Below are 20,871 nucleotides of genomic sequence, written 5' to 3' on the forward strand. Positions count from 1 at the left end.
TTGCATGTTAGCATGCAATAAACCTGTAGTCATTTAACCACCTCGCTGATTTATTATCACTGATAAGTTGCTTCCACAGCATCCATATATTAGTTCACACTTGACGTTTTGTTCTTTCAATTTCTCAACTTTTCCTTTTTTTTTAGACCTCATCAACTCAATACAATGACTCTCTTGGTCTTCTTCCTACTTACCCATCAATTTTCTCCTCATTCATTCTGTCTGTATGACCAAACTGTTACAACGTGCTTCTTTAATACTGGGCACACACTTCTATTCAGTGAAGATTCATTCAGCACCCACTCATTCTTGGATGGGTTGAGTGAAGATGATGCTTTTACGGAATACAGAATAACAGAGTTGGAAGGGACCTTGGAGGTCTTCTAGTCCAACCCCCTGCTCAAGCAGGAGACTCTATACCGTTTCAGACAAATGACTATCCAGTCTCTTCCTAAAACCCTCCAGTGATGGAGCACCCACATATAAAGAAATTTTAAGGATTGGAAAGGAATGTATGGCAATTAAAGCCATATAATATTTTAAAAGAAGAAAAGATTGTGCAAACCTGGTTTCAGTATGGGCAGTTACAAGCAAGATGGAAAGAAGATCAGAAAGTTGGCTTTTTGATAACTGATGGAAATTTGGTAAAACAAATTAGAGATCAAGGTCAAGCACATATAAGAAGGATATATAATGCATTGATAGAAATTGATTCAGAAACGGAACTTGTTAAAGATTGTATGATAAAGTGGGCCCAAAATTTTCAGGAGGTTATAACAATGGATACTTGGGAAAAGATTTGGGTTAGAAACGTAAAATTTACACAGGCCCAAAATTTAAGAGATAATTTTTATAAAATGTTTTATAGGTGGCACGTAGACCCTAAAAAACTAGCAAGTATGTATCCGAACTGCCAGCCCAAATGTTGGAGGTGTGGTTGTGAGGATGCAACGTATTTTCACATATGGTGGACTTGTAAAAAAGTCAAAGCTTTTTGGATTAAAATCTGGTGGAATATGCAAAAGATATTTAAGAAAAAAAATAAGGTTTTCTCCGCAGTTGTTTTTGTTGGGTATTATTACAGACTTTACTGTTATAGATACTAAATTGATGTTGAATTTAATTACGGCAGCAAGACTTTTAGTAGTGCAATATTGGAAGAAGAAGGAACTGCTGACTATAGAAGAGTGGACTTTGAAACTTTCTAATTTGGCGGAAATGGCAAAGATTTCAGCATATTTGAAAGAACAATCGCAACAGAGATATATTGTGGAATGGAGAAGATGGATTGAATATATTCAGAATAAATATGGGACTAAAAAGTTTCATTTAGCATTTGAATAAGTAGTGGTTTTATATGACATATTATTAGTTATTTGTTATTTGTTAGTAATATAGTTATGACTATGGAGAGTTAAAGTGTGATAGAATTTAATGTTTTATCTTTGTTGTTAGCATATTTTAGCTTACGTTTGTGAGTTTATACCCTGTATTCAGCTCTGGGAAGTCGGGGAGGGGGAGGGGGAGGGGAGGGGAGGATTGGGGAGGGGAGGGGGGGAGGGAGTTTTTTCTATTTAAAAAATGTATTGTAAAACTTTTCAATAAAAAAACACAATTGGTGTCAAATATTAACTGGTTCTATTTATCGATACTTCACAAAATGTCATGTTTATTTTAACAAGGATCACGTTTCTCTCTTTTCATTCGGTTTAATGTGTTTTATTTCCTTTTCTTTTTCTACTTTCTACAAATATCAAGTTCTTTTTTTAACTTGCAAAAATCTAGTGACCGCTTGATGATAGCCAAAAGATTCAGAAATTCTTACCATACTTATAGTATAACCATTTTTTTGTGGTTATCCAGATTCATGGACTTAAATGGACTCCAGAAGATGGTAGAGGACAGGAAGGCCTGGAGGAACATTGTCCATGGGGTCGTGATGGGTTGGACACGACTTCGCAACTAACAACAACAGATTCATGGAGCTCAAATCTGTTAGCCTCCTTTTGTTAGTTCTCTCCCTGTCTTCCTTATGATGAAGTGTCCTACTGACTCTTTATTTGAATTGTACTAATGGAGAAATTTGTCACTTCACCAAGAACCAGTTAATTGTATTGGTTAAAGCATCAGGCTAGAAACTGGGAGACTGTAAGTTCTAGTTCAGCCTTCATCATGAAGCCAGCTGGATAATTTGGAGCAGTTACTCTCTCTCTCAGTCCTAACAAAAAGGCAATGACAATCACTGATGAAAAATATTGCTAGAAAACTGCATGGACCTGTTCGTGTAGTCACCAGGAATCAAGACTTACTCAAAAGCACAAAAATAATCTTGTCACATCCCTTTGTCAGTAGACCAAGTGAAGGAAAGGAGTTTACAAGAAATATTAGAATTCTACTTTATTGATACAGGGTGCTTATACCTTGAAAACATGACAGCATTTCTCTTTTCTTTCTCTTACACAGAAAAGTATCACTATGGACCAATCTTGAGTTCATTTCCTCACATGTTCCTGGGATCTGTTCATGTTTTACTGATAAATGCCACATATTTTCTTCAAGGTAATTTCTACAGTCCCGCCTGCTTTTTCACCTTATCATCTCTAAGAAAAGATCAGGAATGTTTAAATAGGGCGGTATTGTTTTTATAGTCAGCCTCCCTCTGCTTAAAGAAAACATCACAAAATACTAATCCAGCAAGATGTCAGTGGTCATGTTCATTGTTCAAAGCCCCATCTTCTCGCCATCTTGATCACTGCTGAATGAATCTCCTTGTTCCGCAAGGTATAAATGACAGGGTTAAGCAAGGGAGTAACTACTAGGTAACAGACAGTCATTTCCTTATTGTGAGAAGGACCTGAGTCTGGGTGGGGGATAATGTACATAGAAATAACTGTGCCATAGAACAAGGTGACTACAGTGAGGTGGGACCCACAAGTGGAGAAGGCCTTACTCCTTCCTGCCGTTGACCTCATGTGTAATATAGAATGCAGAATGAATCCATAGGAAGACAAGATGATTGAAAGGGGAATGAAGACCATGAATGCCGATAGACCAGAAACAATGACTTTAGTCATTTTTATGTCACCACATGCAAGTTTCAGCACAATAGGCAGCTCACACATGAAGTGATTAATGAGATTAGAACCACAGAAGGATTGGCGAAAAGTACTAACAACATAAATCAAGGAAAATGCAAAGCCAATTATCCAACATGTGCTGACAAGCAAGACCTGGTGGAACTTGCTCATGGCTGTAGCATATAACAAGGGAGAGCAGATGGCCAAGTAACGGTCATAGGCCATGACACCTAATAGCAAACTTTCCGCACTGCCTATGTTCAATGCAATATAACCTTGCAGCATGCAGCGCGTTAAGGAGAGAACGCCATTCCCAGTGACCAGATGAGCCAACATGGGAGGTAGTGTGCTGGTGACCAACCCAATTTCCATTGCAGCAAGATTGCTGAGAAAATAGTACATGGGAGTATGCAGCTGGGAATCAGCCCACACTAATGTGATGATCAGCAGGTTGCCCAAAAGGATAAGCAAGTAGATGACAAGGAGCACCCCAAAAAGCAGAAGCTGTGTCCCTCGATGACGTGTGAGTCCCACCAACACGAATTCTTTAACAGAGGTGAAGTTCTCAGCTTCCATCTGGCTTATTACCTATGGGATTAAAGAAGTTGTTGAAAGGTAGTGAGATTCTTTTGAATTGAGACAATGCTTTTTTTTAAAAAAGGATACCCCTAGAAGACTATTGCGGGCAGTAACCAAGGCTTAAATAGTCATGACAATTTGTTGCAGAAATTTAGGGGTTCCTTTAATCAGGAATCTTTCAGGGGAACAAGTTCTTTGAAGAAAATTGTATGTAGAGAACATTTGGAAACAATATATTAGCTACTAGATGAGATTTAATACAAAAACTAGACAAATGATAGGTTTGCTTCATGTAAAATCACTATGCCAAAGGAATTTCTAAAGCATTTTTCATGAGATTATGTATACTGCTCAAAAAAATAAAGGGAACACAAGATAAGACATCCTACTATTAAATACAGTACACTGTGTTGTTTAAGTGTTCCCTTTATTTTTTTGAGCAGTATATTTATGCATTTATATCCTGCCTTTATTTTATTTTTATTTTTTACAAATAACTCAAGCCAACAAACATATCTAATACTCCTTCCTTCTATTTCCCCCACAACACCAACCCTGTGAGGTAAGATGGGCTGAGAGAAAATGACTGGTCCAAAGTCACACAGCTGTCTTTTATGCCTAAAGTGGGACTAAAATTTGCAGAAACTAGAAATGGCAAGGAAAATTCAAGAGAGGTGATTAAACCTAGGTGGCTGAGAATTGAGAAATATTTCATACTATTTCTTACTACATGTAGCTTTTCTTGCATCCTACACACATGCCTGTTGTCTGTGTGGGTGCCCTTTACTTGTTGTTGTTGTTAGTTGCAAAGTCGTGTGAGACCCATCGCAACCCTATGGACAACGTTCCTCCAGGCCTTCCTGTCCTCTACCATCTTCTGGAGTCCATTTAGGCTCACGCCTACTGCTTCAGTGACTCCATCCAGCCACCTCGTTCTCTGTTGTCCCCTTCTTCTCTTTCCCTCCACCTTTCCCAGCATGAGGCTCTTCTCCACTGAGTCCTTCCTTCTCATTAGGTGGCCAAAGTATTTGAGTTTCAGCTTCAGGATCTGGCCTTCTAAAGAGCAGTCAGGGTTGATCTCCTCTAGGACTGACCGGTTTGATCGCCTTGCAGTCCAAGGAACTCGCAGGAGTCTTCTCCAGCACCATAGTTTACTTAAAGACCTGTAAAAATTGTGTTATTTGATTTGTTCAGTGAGAACAACCAATCAGTGCAACTGCCTAGCTTGAGAAATTGTGGGTCCTCCATCACTGGAGGTTTTTAAGAAGAGACTGGACAGCCATTTGACTGGAATGGTTTAGGGTCTCCTGCTTGAGCAGGGGGTTGGACCAGAAGACCTCCAAGGCCCCTTCCAACTCTGTTATTCTGTATTCCATAAAAGCATCATCTTCACTCAACCCATCCGGTTACATGGGCAAATTTAAAACTGCTTAACCCTTACAGATCACTTCAAATGCTGCAGGAGGAGAAGAAATCCTGGGCTTCTTGTTCTGCAACTGTAAAAGCCAGAAGCTTGAATTTCTGGGCATCCACCACAGAGATATCAGTAATCATGCAAAAATTGAAACATTATGACTGGATTATACAATGGGCATCTTGTACTTTGCTGGAGATTCAAACACAATAAAACCTCAACTATCTGCAAAAAGGTTAAGGCTTTTTGGATAAAAATTTGGTGGAATATGCAGAAGATCTTCAAGCAAAGGATAAAGTTTTGTCTGCAATTGTTTTTGCTGGGCATAATTACAGATGCTACTGTTGTGGACATTAAGCTGATGTTGAATTTAATCACAGCAGCAAGACTTTTAATAGGTCAATATTGGAAAAAGGAGGAACTGCCGACTATAGAAGAATGGACTCTAAAAGTTTCTGACCTGGCGGAAATGGCAAAGATTTCGGCTTACTTGAAAGATCATTCGCAAGAACGTTATATTATGGAGTGGAAAAAGTGGATTGATTATATCCAGAACAAATATGGGACTAAAAAGTTTCATTTAGCATTTGAATAAGTTTTTCTCTCTTTTTCTTCTTTCCTTTTATGTGCAATATTAGTATTGCTTGTAGTCATTTCATATGAGCTAGAGTGTGATAGACTTAATAGTTTATTGTTGTTAGCATATGGATGTTTATGATTGTTCTTTGTTTTTATAGCTTGTACTTAGCTCTGGGAAGTGGGGGGGGAGGGGGGAATGGGGGGGAGGGATAGGGAGGGTTAGGTAGGGGTGGGTGGAGGGAGGGGGGGATTGTTAAAGATAAAATGTATTGTAAAACTTTTCAATAAAAAAAATAAATAAATAAAACCTGAACAATCTTGCTAGGACAAGCCCCTGTAGGAGTCTTCCCTCAAAGCACAAGACCACAAATTTGGTAGACCACAAATCTTATCCCACTTAGCTTGGTGGAATGGCACCTTCTTACCAAGTTTGCCATACCATGCCAAGATTGCATGCATTAACCACCCTTGTGAACAGGTAAGCATATAGTTGGCTACAGCATCAGTCAGCTGTAGTCAGCTGTAGCAGCAGTCATTCAGGCTTTTGACCACAATGCTTAGTTCTTTCAGAGATACCGATGAATTTCCCCCTAATTAAAAACAATATCTTCCCCCATGTAAGCCTTTCTAACAAAATCAGATTCTATTCTCTGTCAACTGACTTCCAAATGGCAAAATGTCTTACCTTTCTGTATCTTTGAAGGTCCCTCAGCCATCAAGTAGGATCACATCACACTACCTGCTTGTGTTGAGGCAAATCAGTGAGAAAGAACCGGAAATTCAATGGGTTGTCAGAGGAAGATTCTAAGTTGTTCTATAATATATTTGAAAAGGATTCCCTGTGCCCATCAATCTAATGACTATCAATTTATGGAAACAGGGACTTAGCTAAATAAAGCATAGTTGTAGGAAAATCCTGCTTAACATATTACAAACCATAGAGATGCATATATACTTAAAGAATTTGAGAATAATAAATAATAAACCTTTATTGTCAAAGTACAACATGTGTACATTGAGATTAGCTGAGCCTCCCCCCGTGCTCTCTCCCCCCAACACACAGTGACAACAAACCCTCCATCCCACCACACTATATTAACCAACTACACCACACACCAGCCTCCCAAGTCAATTCTGCATAAGATTATGTCCCATTTAAAAGCCTAACAGCCCACGGATAAAAGCTATTTTTCAGCCTGTTGGTATGGCTGGCTATATTCCTATATCTCCTACCGGATGGTAGTAGAGTAAAGAGATACCGTCCAGGGTGTATGTATTAAAGTTATCCTATTCTTGACTTTCCTGTGCAAATTACTTTGGACTCCCTAATTTGAGTGTCATCATTCAAAGGTGGTTGGCTGAGAAGGCATGATTTTGTGAGTAAGTTTTTGAAATTGGAAGAGGAATTGCCTTACATATGGTGCATCTTAATGATCTCAACAAGACCTCAGGAAGACATTGTTTGTTCCATGGAATTTACTGAAGGCCTTTTAGTTGATAATACCAACTGTTCTTTTTGTTGCAAAGTATAGTTGCAGCAAATCTAAGTAATACTCTCTTGATCGTCTTAGCAGCTAACTGTGGTTAGATCCAAAGCCACTTATCCTTGCTTTTTCCTTCTCTCAAATATTGGCAGTTGCTGCTTTGCTGTGTGCAGAAGTACTAAAGATTGCAAAAGATAATAAAAATAACATGAATCTACTCCATGGAGATTATTCCAGTTCCACTGGAACTTTACTGTATTTCATTATAATTCATTTGTTATCTCAATCTCTTGAGAACTGAAGTACTTAATTAACAAAGTCAAATAAGATGGGTTCTCTGAATAATACAGGAAGTCCTTCACTTTTGACAGTTGCTGAGCAACCTTTGAAATTTCTGACAGACCTCCCCATAGCTACTTATTACCTGGATTCAAAGTTCTGACAGTTGCCCCCCACCAAAGTCATGTGATCACATTTTGGACACTGAGCAACCAGCCCACATTTACAATTATTTGCAGCATCCCACAGTCACATGACTACAATTTATGGGTTTTTTTGCTGGTGTTTACTTCCAGTTTTTAGCAAAAAGCACCCATTGAGGATGATGAATTTGCCGAAGAACCTCAGTGTTGACTTCATGACAATGGCAAATGGCTAATAGTGAACCACTGGTTCATTTAATAAGTGCAGTTATTATTTAATGACTGTGGCATTCACTTAACAACTGCCACAAAAATGGTCATGTGGTCACATGGATACCCACTTAATGACCAGCATGGCTGTAATTTTGAAGGTTACCTGTAAAGACTATCCCATGGTGAATTTTGAGCCCGATTAATAAATTGCGCTGAATATATTCTAGTACAAATGGCAATAGCAATAGCATTTAGACTTATATACTGCTTCATTGTGCTTTACAGCCCTCTCTAACTGGTTTACAGAGTCAGCATATTGCCCCCAACAATCTGGAGAAGGATGAAAAGCTCAACCTTGAGCCAGTTAGGATTTTTTTTAAAAAAATCTAGCTCTTTCTGTGATGATAGTGCATTATGTATCAAGTGGGATCATAGGAGAAATTTTCTGGAATTTTCTTTTTCAAAACTAAATGTATTGAATAATTTTGGCTTTGTGTTTTCTTCACTGTATGTATCTGATGAATAGGGAAAACTGCAGGAAGATCTGCCTAATCTACAAAAAAGTCCAGCCCAGTTATAGGCCAATTTTTTTGTAGAAATGTTTGAAGCTCCTTATTTTAATCTGGATGTCAAAAAAGAAAAAGGAAAAAAGGGATTTTTCTTAGAAGTGAGATTAATAGAATATAGCTCAGCGTCCTAACCCACTGAGCCACCGCGTCCCTTATATATATATATATATAGTCTCCCTTTATTCTTTGTTAGCAAGCCAAAAAGATTTTACACAAATATGAGCTGCCACTGCTGTGGCTACTGCCTGTAGATGGCCTTGGGCTAAAACAGGAAATAAGATTTGTCCCGTGTCTAGGACCAAGCAAGTGTATTCTGAATGCTTAACAAACATATATATAGAGGTGAAAACAACTGCCTAATGTGCAATCAGCCCAGGTTCGAATCTCAGAAGGGTATGGCTGACTGACGAAAACAAATAAGTTTGAAATGGATATCAGTCTCCCTTTAATTCTTTGTTAACAAACAAAAAAATTTACACAAAATATGAGCTGTCACCGGTGTGACTACTGCCTGTCGATGGCCTTCGGTTAGGCTGAAACAGGAGATAAAGATTTGTCCCATGTTTGGGGCCTAGCAAGGTAATTTAAAATAGTTAACAAGCATTTGACACATATCCCCTTGCTTCTCAGTTGACAAAGCGAGAGAGAGCTTGTGGCCTAGAGGTGAAAACAACTGCCTAATGTGCAATCAGCCTAGGTTCGAATCTCAGAAGGGTATGGCTGACTGATGAAAACAAATAAGTTTGAAATGCATATCAGTCTCCCTTTAATTCTTTGTTAACAAACCAAAAAATTTACACACACACACACACACATATATACACACACACACATACATACACACACACACACCTTAGAGTTCAATGAACAAACCCAACCCAACCTAAAATATATATTTAGCAATGTGAGAATGTTCATGCTATAAAGCCAAAGTCCTTCAGGATTTTGACTGCTGCTTTATGGACTTCCTTGTTTCTCAGAGTATAAATAATGGGGTTCAGAAGTGGTGTCACCACAACATAAAAGACTGCAATTTGCTTATCACAATCTTGACCTGTGTCTGAATGGGGGATGATGTACACAGAGATAATGGTACCGTAGAACAAGGTAACCACCATAAGGTGGGTGCCACATGTGAAGAAAGCTTTACGCCACCCAGTAGTTGACCTCATGTCCAACACAGAATATAGGATTAAACCATAGGAAGACAGGATGACTAAAAGAGGAACCAGAACAATGAATGCTGATAAACCAAAAACAACAGCTTTAGTTATAGTGGTGTCATCACATGCAAGTTTTAACACAACAGGCAGTTCGCAAATGAAATGGTTAATGTGATTGGGGCCACAGAATGGATGATGAAAGATGAAAGCAACATATACAACTGAGAAGAGACAGCCTATGGTCCAACAGGATGTGGCAAGCAGTCGCTGGTGCATCCTGTCCATGGAAGAGGCATATACGAGTGGATGGCAGATGGCAATGTAGCGGTCATAAGCCATAACTCCCAGCAACAAACATTCTGTACTACCCATGGTTAGAGCAATATAACTCTGCATCACACATTGTGCTAAGGAAATGACTCCATTTCCAGTCAAAAGTTAACCTAACATTTGGGGCAAAGTGCTAGTAACATAGCCAATTTCCATGCCTGCGAGGTTGCTGAGAAAAAAGTACATGGGAGTGTGGAGTCGGAAATCAACCTGCACCAGGATGATGATCAGCAGGTTCCCCAAAATTGTAAGGAAGTAGATGATGAGGATGACCCCAAAGAGAAAAAGCTGTGTTTTTCGGTGGCTGGTGAGTCCCAATAAGATGAACTCCTTGATGGAGGTGAAGTTCTCACTCACCGCCTTGGCATCTTGCCTGAAATGAAAGGAAATTAGTGACAGATATTGAAATTTCCTGGAAACAAGACAGAAAGAGAGAGAGGGAAAGAGAGGGAGGGAGGGAGGGAGAAACGACAGAAGAATGAGGGAGGGAGGGAGAGAGGGAGAGAGAGAGAGAGAGAAAGAAAGAAAGAAAGAAAGAAAGAAAGAAAGAAAGAAAGAAAGAAAGAAAGAAAGAGAAAGAAGAAAAAGTTTCAGAGTATATCCTCAAGAAAGTCATAATCATTACAAACTAATCACTACAAGCCGCAATATCTCAGATGTCATCTGAGACTCTCTCTTTTGATTTTTTTTTAATATGTTGTTGCTTGCAAATATTAAAAACAGCATATTGAATATTTTCTATTTTTTAGTTTTTAAAATTAGTTAGAAGACCATGGACACCACTAGGCATAAGATTCAAGGATTTTGAACTACAATTTTTACACATTTATAGCTTTCTGGAAAAGTGTTGCATTTTTTTTTATTGAGGGATTGTTCCAATGATTGGAACAAATGGTAATATTCATCATTAGAAGGGCAGTAAAGCAAAGGCAAAAGAAAAAAAAAACATGGTTGCTTTGCCTCACTCTCCAAAGTGCCATGATTTTTGTAGATTAGCTTCTGGATGTTGCTTTTATCCAATCTTCTTAGAGCAATCATTAGATGATTGGCACAGCCTCATTGGGAGATTTTTTTATTTATTTATCTTTATTCTGCTTAACTAATTAATGACATGGAATTATAAATGCAGCACAACCATTTTGATGATATGATGGGAGTTAAAAATTAATCAGCACAATAAATCAATTTATAAAAAAGGGAAAAGGAAGGGAGAAAGGGGAGCCTGGAAAATTATTCTGAAAATAAAAGAATTTCAAAAAATATTGACCAGAGTGCTTGAAATCTTCCCTGACCCTCTGTAAAAAAACAAACAAACAACAGAAACAACAAATTTGAACTCTGAGAATTAATGCTTGTTAAAAACCCATAGCTGCAAATTGGATTTAGATTTTATTTCCAGGATTGTATGAACTCAGTGCCTGAAAAATCCATAAAATTTGATATCTTTAATTACCTATCCTGCCATTTTTGTGCAGGAGCTGAAGGTGCCGAAGAATTAATAGCTGTTGATTGGAGAAGAATTAGCACTGATTCAGTATTTCATGATTTATAACAACCTTAACAATAAGCTTAGAATAATTCCATAGGTAGGTTAACTATCTTAGGTTGGACCCCCAAATGAAAGAAACAAGAAGGTAAAACTACCCAAAGATTATACTCAAATATAACCTAAAGATTGCTTGAATATGAATTCCAGAGATATTATCAAGGCCAAGAGAAGCTAAGAAAATAGCAATCATTTTAGACACATCCTGAAATTTAAAAAAAGGGAAAAGCAATTTTCATGCTTTGCCTTAGGATATATCTCTGGTTGCGTTTATCTCCACCAAGAAATGCTTAAGACAGAGTATGCCAGTATTAAAGTTCTATTCTAAGGCAACTCTATCAAGTCAAAATATTTCATCCTTTCAAAATTCTTCTCCCCATAAATAAATTCCAAATGGGCCATTGGAAGCTTAGCTTTTAGAATGGCTAAGATCTTTCACACTTAACAAGCAGGATCTCTTCGTGATTCCAGTTATAACAACCATCAACTTAGTACATAATGTTGAGAACCAATTTGAAATCTTAGTGGAATGTTTTCAAAGAACTATAATAGTGAAATATACTTGAAGAATCTAGATAAAAAGACCAGGAACCTACCATGCCATGTCCTTGTAATAATTTGCAGGAAGATGTTTGTGGCAGAAGCTTTTAGGATTGATGGATGTGATGAAATTCGAAGAGATTTCAGATTAAATTCTTCTTGGTGTTGATTCCACTGGATGTGATGGCTTTTGTTTGTAATCTTTTAAAGGGATTCTTTAAAATGCTTTTCTACCAATACTAAGTTTCATCTTTTCCATCACCCTGACCCTGCTCAACCAACTATGTTTTCCAGCTTCCAAAGGTCAATTCATCTTTGAAAATGTTCCAGGACTTAAAATACTGTATCACTCTGGCCTCTCTTCTCATTGTCTATGTGAGATATCAAGATTTCATGATATTATTTCCAATGAGATTACCCCAGTCCCTTGTGGTTATTTCTAATAAATTGATAAAGATATCAGGCTCTCTGTTTTTAATCTCATGGGTACTTTTACATATTCACTAAAAAAATAACTCTATGTCAATGTACTCACAAAGGTTAAAAGAAAGAAGAGGCAATCTTTTGTGTTTATTATTTCTTTTTTCAAATGTATATGAAACATTAATTGAAAGGCACACCAATATTTGAACATTGAACAAAGAGGACAAAATCCAAGAAGACGGCGCTGGCAAATCATTTCTGAATTGAAGCTGAAAATGAAATGAAGTATCCCCAGGAAATGAATTCAACATATGAATATCTATGTGGGTGAGAGGGAAAGAGGGAATGGGAGAGAGGGAGAGAGGGAGAGAGAGAGCTGTAAGCTTTCGCAAACAATTTATTATGGAATGGACTTTCAACTAAAGACAGATGTAACCTTTCATCCCAACTCTCCTGTTTATTGTAAGGTATCATCTCAAAGATGCTTTTTCATGAGGCGACTGGACTTTCTTGTTCTTCTTTGAAGACATTTTGCTTCTCATCCAAGAACTGAAGAAGCTTCTTGGATAAGAAACAAAATGTCTTCAAAGAAAAACAAGAAAGTCCAGTTGCCTCATGAAAAAACATCTTTGGGATAACTATGACCTGGATGACTGAGAATCTCCATAGACCAGAAATGTCAAACACAAGGCCCGGGGGCCGGATCCAGCCCGCGAAGTGGTTTAATGTGGCCCCCAAAGCCATCCTGGAAACAGTGAGGGAACGGCCCCCACTGCCTTGGCCTTGGCCCAGAGACCCTCCTTCTGCCAGAGAACCTCAGATCTGTCCCACTCCTGCCCAGCCTCCCATAGGCACCCTTGATGCGAATGATGTAGAGCTGGCCATGCTCACCCAGTAGGCCATATACACTCTAGCCACGCCCACCCAGTAGGCCACGCCCACCCTGGCCATACCCACCCGGCCCCCTGAGGGCAACCGCAATGCTGATGCGGCCCTCAATGAAATTGAGTTTGACACCCCTGCCATAGACATTTAAAGTATCGTTCTTATAGGATGAGCCACTGCTGGGCAAAAGACTAGGTATCCACGTGCTTTTCTAATTTTGAACTATTTTTGCCATTAACCATAATCTAAATGTATATAAAATGCGACTGATACTAAACCGGGATGTTAGGGCTGTTAAATATTTCAGTGTTATTTTTTTTTACAAGGAAACCTAAAAACTTTAATTGGACTATTAATGGCCATAACATAGAATTAGATAAAATGTTTAAATATCTTGAGGTGCTATTTCAAGCTAATGCTAAAATAGGTCCAAATGCTGATATATATTTTTTTTGCAAGTCCAAATAACTACAATGTTACTGCACACCAGGAATTAGGCACAATGGTGCTAACAGTTTCTGAATTCTTTTGAATTTTCAACACTTTTGCCTAAACATGATCTAAAATGTGATATTTTCACCACACAAATCCTAAAACTGGATCAAGAGAACCCAATTCGACAAAAGAGACAAAAACATTATACTTGTTCATTTTATTCTTTGCAGAAAATAACCCAAAGATACAGTACATATTTGTGTCTAGCACAAGTATATGAATCTTTGCTTTCAATATTTAACTGATGCATCCCAATTAAACAGAGAGTTAAAGTTAAAACAGATCCTCTTCAGTATGGATTGGTGCGGTTTCCTTCTCCATGCCATATTGTTACTGGAATAACATTGAACAATCTCTGGAAGGAGAGAAGAATTGTCCTTCCAGAATTTCCCACTCAGAATTGTGAACTGTAAAAATAAATATGGTCCTAAATATAAATATGAAGCCAGTTTGAGCCAAGAGGCCAATCTGATTATTGGTCCAAGATATTTTTTATTGTTACTTCTTCAAAACGTTAAAGTGAGAGCCAGCAACACCTTCAATAGGACTGACCAATGTAGTTTTCTCCGTTTGTGTTATTTTGCGTATTCACCAGCTATGATAGTGGAAAGCTTGTTAGAAGTTCATTATTTCCCCCTCTAAAATCTATGGAGGTTATCAAAGTGCAGACAGCTATTCTTGAATAAACTTATATTCATTTCTCCACATTCCCGTCCTGCCTTCCTTCCCTGAAAATAAAGTTGTCAAGTTGAAGAGGAGTTGACTTTTGCAATATATGAAAGATTGACAGAGAATAAGGATCATAACATTCTGGAACATTTTTATAGGAAGGTATTCAGTGGTGAACAACTGCAACTACAAATTTGTAAATTAATTCAAATACTATAATATATCTCTAAAGTCTCAGTGAAATAATTTCAAAGCCTACTAAGTAATAACTTATCCAAGGAGCTCACTCTCAGTTTGGAGCATGAGATACTGTACGTATAACCATTGATTTCAAGTGTATGCCCACATCATATTATAATACATTCAATATGTAGTTTTCAAGAGAGATAGGTGAACATATAGTTACAGTATTTTAATTTATTATTTTTACTACAAAAGCCATGTGAAAAGGATGAGAGATAGTTCATCTGTAGAATTCATTGGCTTGACTTCATAGTTTGACAAATTCACATTAAAAGCATTCTGGCGTTATAATGATCATCCATAATGATAACATTGTTGATGTTGTTATTCAGTTGCTGAGTAGTTTCCAATTCGTCACAATCCCAGGTCCCCCTGTCCTCCCCTGTCTCCTAGATTTTACAAAAAGTCATGTTCATTACATCAGTGACACTGTCAAACCATTTCATTCTTTGCCATCTCCTTCTCCTTTTGCTTTCAATCTTTCCAAGCATCAGTTTCTTTTCCCATGAGTCCTCTCTTCTCATTTGGTAGCCAAATATTTGAGCTTCAACTTCAACTGTCAAGGTTGATTTCCTTTAGGATTGAGTGATTTCATCTTCTTGCAATCCAAGGGACTCTCAAGAGTCTTGTCCAACATCACAATTCCAAAGCAGCAACTTGGATGCTGCAATATGTATGCTTTTGTTCCTCAAGGTATAAATGATGGGGTTGAGCAGAGGGGTGACCACAACATAGAAGACTGCAATTTGTTTATCATGATCAGGAGATGAAGCTGACTTTGGAATCATATACATACAGATAATTGTTCCATAAAACAAAATGACCACAATCAAATGGGAGCCACAGGTAGAAAAAGCCTTGCGCCATCCAGCATTTGACTTCATGTGTGAGACAGAATAAATTATACACCCATAGGTGGTCAGAATAACTGATAGAGGAACCAGAATACCTAATGCGCCTACAGTTAAATTTATAAGCTTGCTTATTCGTGTATCATCACATGCAAGTTTCAGCACCACTGGCAACTCACATATGAAGTGGTTGATCTGGTTGGGACCACAATAAGTTTGACAAGCAAGAGAGATAACACACATGGCAGAGAGCACAGGAGCAATGATCCAGCAGGCTAAAGCAAACTGCAACTGGGTTTGCTTGCTCATGGCAATAGCATAAGTTAGAGGATAACATATGGCCAAGCAGCGGTCATAGGCCATGACACACAAGAGAAAGGACTCCATGCTACCCATGGTTAATGCGACATACATCTGGATGGTGCAGAGTTCAAAAGAGATGGCTCCATTTCCATTCATGAGATGGGTAAACATGAGGGGCATGGTGCTGGTAACATAACATATTTCTATCCCTGCAAGATGTGAGAGAAAATAGTACATGGGAATGTGGAGCTGAGCATCAGTCTGCACCACGATGATAATCAGCAGATTCCCCAGAACTGTAAGCAAGAAGACAAGGAGAATGACTACAAAGAGGAGAAGCTGGATTTTTCTTTGGCTGGCCAGTCCTAGTAAGATGAACTCCTTAACATAGGTGGCATTCTCAGCTTCCATCCTGGCTTGTTGACTGGAGGAAAAAAAGGGCGAAATGATGCAAAATATCTAGATTCCTTGGAAAGGGGATAAACAATCTTTTAAAAAAAATAACTACTCTCAAAATAAACCAATCAGAACACACTCTACCTTAAGGTAGTGTTATGAAATGGGCTCTAGAAATTTTATATTTTTTTCCCAATGGTAAAGGAGAACTTTACCTTTCTTTATCTTTATCTTTCTTCTCTCCTAAGTTGGTCCTCATCTGTCAAGAAAGACCCCAAGTCATGTATTATCAGCTTCTTCTACAATGCCCAGCAAGATGGAAGAGGATTCATTTGTTTTCTATGGAAGTCAGATATTGTGCACCTGTTGCAGAGTTCGTAGGTCTCTCAGGAAGAACGTATACAAACTGTCACGGAAAGTGTCTTAATTATCTTGCTTTTTTCTAATGCAAGATACTGAGCACTTAGGGAAAATGCTATGGTTTATCATGAAAGAAACTGCATAAAATTTCACAGATCTCTTTGTAAAATTTGAGAAAGCTTTTTTAGCAGGAATTCAGCAACCTGTCTCTTATGAAAATGGAAAGCGCTTAAATACCTAACAGAATGTTTTATGTTAGCTGAAGATACATTAGAAGTAATTGCAAGTGGTGGATATAATTGACATCCCTAAGGAAATTACATGGATTGTTTATATTATCATTGGAAATGTGTGACTTTCTTGGCTATTTTTAAAACTTCTACTTTTAAAATCTCTGAGGAAAGAAATAATTTGAAAGGAACAATTAATCAGTGGAACAACTTGCCTCCAGAAGTTGTGACTGCTCCAACACTGGAAGTTTTTAAGAAGAGATTGGACAACCATTTATTTGAAATGGTAACGAGTTTCCTGCCTGAGCAGGGGGTTGGACTAGAAGACCTCCAAGGTCCCTTCCAACTCTGTTATTCTATTCTATTCTATTCTATTCTATTCTATTCTATTCTATTCTATTCTATTCTATTCTATTCTATTCTATTCTATTCTATTCTATTCTATTCTATTCTATTCTATTCTATTCGAATGCCAATTACTCGACTATTTCTTATCTTCAGAATATTGATTAGAAGGTTATTGGAGAGTCATTGTATCATGCAGCTTTTCTTAATAACATCCTGGGAGAGGAGATTCTTTCCAGAGCCCTGCTAAGATTTATTGGGCAGAATTATTCTTTGTTTACTCTATGAGACCTTTTCAGTGAGCATACTGCAAATGCTAATTACACAATATGTTTGCATCACTCCTAAGTTCCAGATCCTCAGGACTTTGGTGGCTGCTTCTCCAGTCATCCCAATATCGTCCACTGAGATGTTGTCACCCACTTAGTGAAATTGCCATTAAAATTACTCTATGTAGTGTGTGGCAGGGTAGACATATTACATTGTCCTCTTTGTTTGACTACTTGGAATAAATTTGTGGGTTTCATAAACTAATAGCTATTCATTTAGAGATTTCCCAAAGATCATTATAGTTGTACTGCTCCTTAATTAAAACTCCTGGGAACCTAAAGCAGGTAAGATGGTAAAATGAAGAAAAAGGCTTTCTCTTTTGAACAATAAAAATAAAATAAAAGGGTAAATGGTTCTTTCCTTCTGAAGAAAATTCCACAAATTTTTGACGTTCTTTGACTGAAAAAAAGTGTTTGAAAATATATGTCACAGCAACATATACTGTAGATATTAAATCCTCCAAAGAGATCATTTCCTATATGTTGACAAAAGAAAGATTGAGCAGAAAGTCATTTTTTCCTTCTGCATTTAATTTTGTTTAGCTGTCAAAAAGTGAGAAAATAATCTACATACATTATTGGAGATTCAAGTAAATAAATATATATAATAAAAAGAAAAACTTGTTAAATGAAATATGGAAAAATCTAATGTTATCTATATAATATTAATTTGAATTCTTTCAGTCCCTCAGTTTATTATTTAAAATAGATCATATGGAAACATATTGCCTCATCTTTAAAAATATTAAGTATTTTAAACAATACATAACAGACCCATATCCTGCATTAATTCTTTTGTTCAACCTCCTTCTCAAGTAATATGAAATACATTTTATATTTCTTAAATGCAGACCCATTGATTTCCCCAAATTGGATAGCCTAATTCTTTTTTCCACAGTTACCTACTGAAGTTAACTTTAATCCTGTTTTTTAAATCCCTTATAAAACTGAACTGTTGATTTCAGATTCTAGGGCATCCACTCTTAAGAATCCTAGAATTGCAAGTGCTTCTGAACCTCAAAAAGGAACCTGGAATACAAAATGCATTAATTTTAATCCAGAGTCTTAACATAAGTTTTCACCACTGAATTATAATGATTGAAATCGCACCTATATATTTAGGCATATTTATTTCAGCATAGTGTGATATATTTTGAAAAACATGTAAACCCAGCCTGAACAAATTATATCTTCTCTTTTTTATAGTTGTCTGTGGAAATTTTAAATTTCAAAGGCCAAAATTAAACTTTTTCCTGTTTATAGTGTAACCAGAGTATAATTCATATTACATTTTTCTAAGTTGGTGTCTGACTTTTTGCAAACCCCTGGACCAGAACATGCAACAGTTTGCCAAATGTCATGTTTGTTGCATTGATGACACAATCTAACCATCTCATCCCCTGCCATCCCCTTCTCTTTTTCCTTTAATCTTTCCCACATCAGTGTATTTTTAAAACAGACCTCTTTTTTCATTAGGTGGCCAAAATATTTGAGCTTTAGCTTCAGTATGTGTCCTTCGAAAAAACAGTCAGAGTTGACTTCTTTTAGGATTGACTGATTTGATCTCCTTGCAGTCCAAGGGAGTCTCAAGAGCCTTCTCCAACACCACAATTCAAAAGCATCAGCTCTTTGATGCTCAGTTTTCCTTATGGTCCAACTCTCATACTCATACATTACTCCTGAGGAAACCACAGCTTTGATTATATGGATCTTTGTCAGTAAGATACAACTTTAATATACGGTAACTTTAGCAATGACACACATAATTATCCAAAAGGTCTGCATCATTGGTATAGAGCAGGGGTCTTCAAACCTGGTCCTTTTATGACTTGGCTTCAATTTCCAGAATTCCTCAGCCAGCATGGCTGGCTGAGGAATTCTGGGAGTTGAAGTCCACAAGTCATAAAAGGGCCAAGTTTGAAGACCCCTGCTAGAGAGAAATAATTTATATTCAAAGAAGTGTATTTCACTTATTGATTAGGCTGGAGGAACATAGCAGAGTAAAATTTTAAAATTAATTTAATGAATTAAAATAAGATTAGTGAAATATTGATAATGACTTTAAGTAATTGGTTTAAGTCAAAAGAGAGGAATTCATCAAGAGAAGAATCTTCATGGCTTTTCTTCAAAGTGCAACAGTTCTAAACTTGGGCCTCTCTTGTCATCTTCCTCCAGTCTAGCTGGAGATTCTACCACAATAATTAGAGCTTGATGAAGTCTCTTATGTAAGCTAAGACATCTAGAGTACCTTTGATGAATAATAGTTAGATGTTCCAGAATAAATAATAAGTCATAGACAAAGTGATATTCCTAAGAAATAGGAAGATCATGCCAATGATCTTACTACAAAGAATTCCAGTTTTATTTAATATACCAGGCAGGAAAATTCTAATCAGACAATATTTCCTGATTATTATTTGAGTTCTTTTAATTGTAGATTTTGAAACTCAAAATCATTAAACTCCACAGACACCGATCTTGTCAATAAAATTATTAACTTCATGGCAGATGCAAATAACATTTGGCTCTCTTGTCTAACTACTTATAGCAAACTTCCAAAGATTTATACACAAATGTTGCTCCTTACCCAAAATTTCTGTAATATGAAACACATTGTAAAGCAAAAGAAAGAGAAATGATTTGATGCAATGTACCAGAAAAATTATCTTTGATTCAATGTGGGAATAAATGATCCTTTTCGCAAAACATAACAGGCCAATATTTTTTTATTTTTTCTGCGGGACAAAAGTTGCTAGAATCTTGATTTGTTGTTAGACCCTTTCAACAGGTTTATATAGACTAGACTAGACTAGACTAGACTAGACTGGACTGGACTGGACTAGACTAGAGTAGACTAGAAAATAGACTAGAAAATAGACTAGACTAGACTAGACTAGACTAGACTAGACTAGACTAGACTAGACTAGACTAGACTAGACTAGAATAGAATAGAATAGAATAGAATAGAATAGAATAGAATAGAAAATAGAATAGAATTATTTATTGGCCAAGTGTGATTGAACACACAAGAAATATATAAAATATGTAAAATAAATATCAATTAAAATACAGTGGTCTTTGGCAAGCATTTAGTCAAAATCATTTTAAAAAATGGAATAATGTAAATTAAAAATAGATAATTTGATTTTTAACCTATAAAATGATGCAATTATTAAAAACATTTATTTATATATTTTATTAAATTTATTGAAACCCTCCATCTTACCACAAGGTAAGTTTAAAATATACATATTTACAATATTTACAGTAGCATACCATGTATATATGTGTGTGTTTGTGTGTGTGTATTTCCAACCTCCAAAATTTTCTCCCTGTTAGAATTGGACAAAAATCAATTTGTGCTCCAGAAGGTGATGGACTCTCCTTTGTTATAGATTGATTAACATAAACTGGATCGCCACTGTG

General features: G+C 36.9%; 2 protein-coding genes and 1 pseudogene across 3 annotated transcripts; all 3 read right to left on the reverse strand.

The window, feature by feature from the left end:
* Nucleotides 1-2,714: 2,714 nt before the first annotated feature.
* On the reverse strand, nucleotides 2,715-3,653 carry LOC308676384 (olfactory receptor 5P56-like; the record flags this gene model as incomplete). The annotated part of the gene is made up of 1 exon (XM_081342197.1): nucleotides 2,715-3,653. One exon carries the CDS (start codon nucleotides 3,651-3,653, stop codon nucleotides 2,715-2,717), a length of 939 nt encoding a protein of 312 aa, XP_081198323.1.
* Nucleotides 3,654-9,251: 5,598 nt separating this feature from the next.
* On the reverse strand, nucleotides 9,252-11,980 carry LOC308676385 (olfactory receptor 2D2-like; annotated as a pseudogene). The gene is made up of 2 exons: nucleotides 11,973-11,980; nucleotides 9,252-10,203 (listed from the first exon to the last, which is right to left on the reverse strand). The product of its transcript is annotated as an olfactory receptor 2D2-like (transcript).
* A 3,268-nt stretch (nucleotides 11,981-15,248) lies between these two features.
* Nucleotides 15,249-16,196, reverse strand: LOC308676386 (olfactory receptor 2D2-like; the record flags this gene model as incomplete). The annotated part of the gene is made up of 1 exon (XM_081342198.1): nucleotides 15,249-16,196. The coding sequence occupies one exon, from the start codon at nucleotides 16,194-16,196 to the stop codon at nucleotides 15,249-15,251; it is 948 nt and encodes a 315-aa protein (XP_081198324.1).
* Between the last annotated feature and the right edge of the window lie 4,675 nt (nucleotides 16,197-20,871).

This window comes from Vipera berus, assembly GCF_964194415.1.
Source record: "Vipera berus genome assembly, chromosome: W".
NCBI lineage: Eukaryota > Metazoa > Chordata > Lepidosauria > Squamata > Viperidae > Vipera > Vipera berus.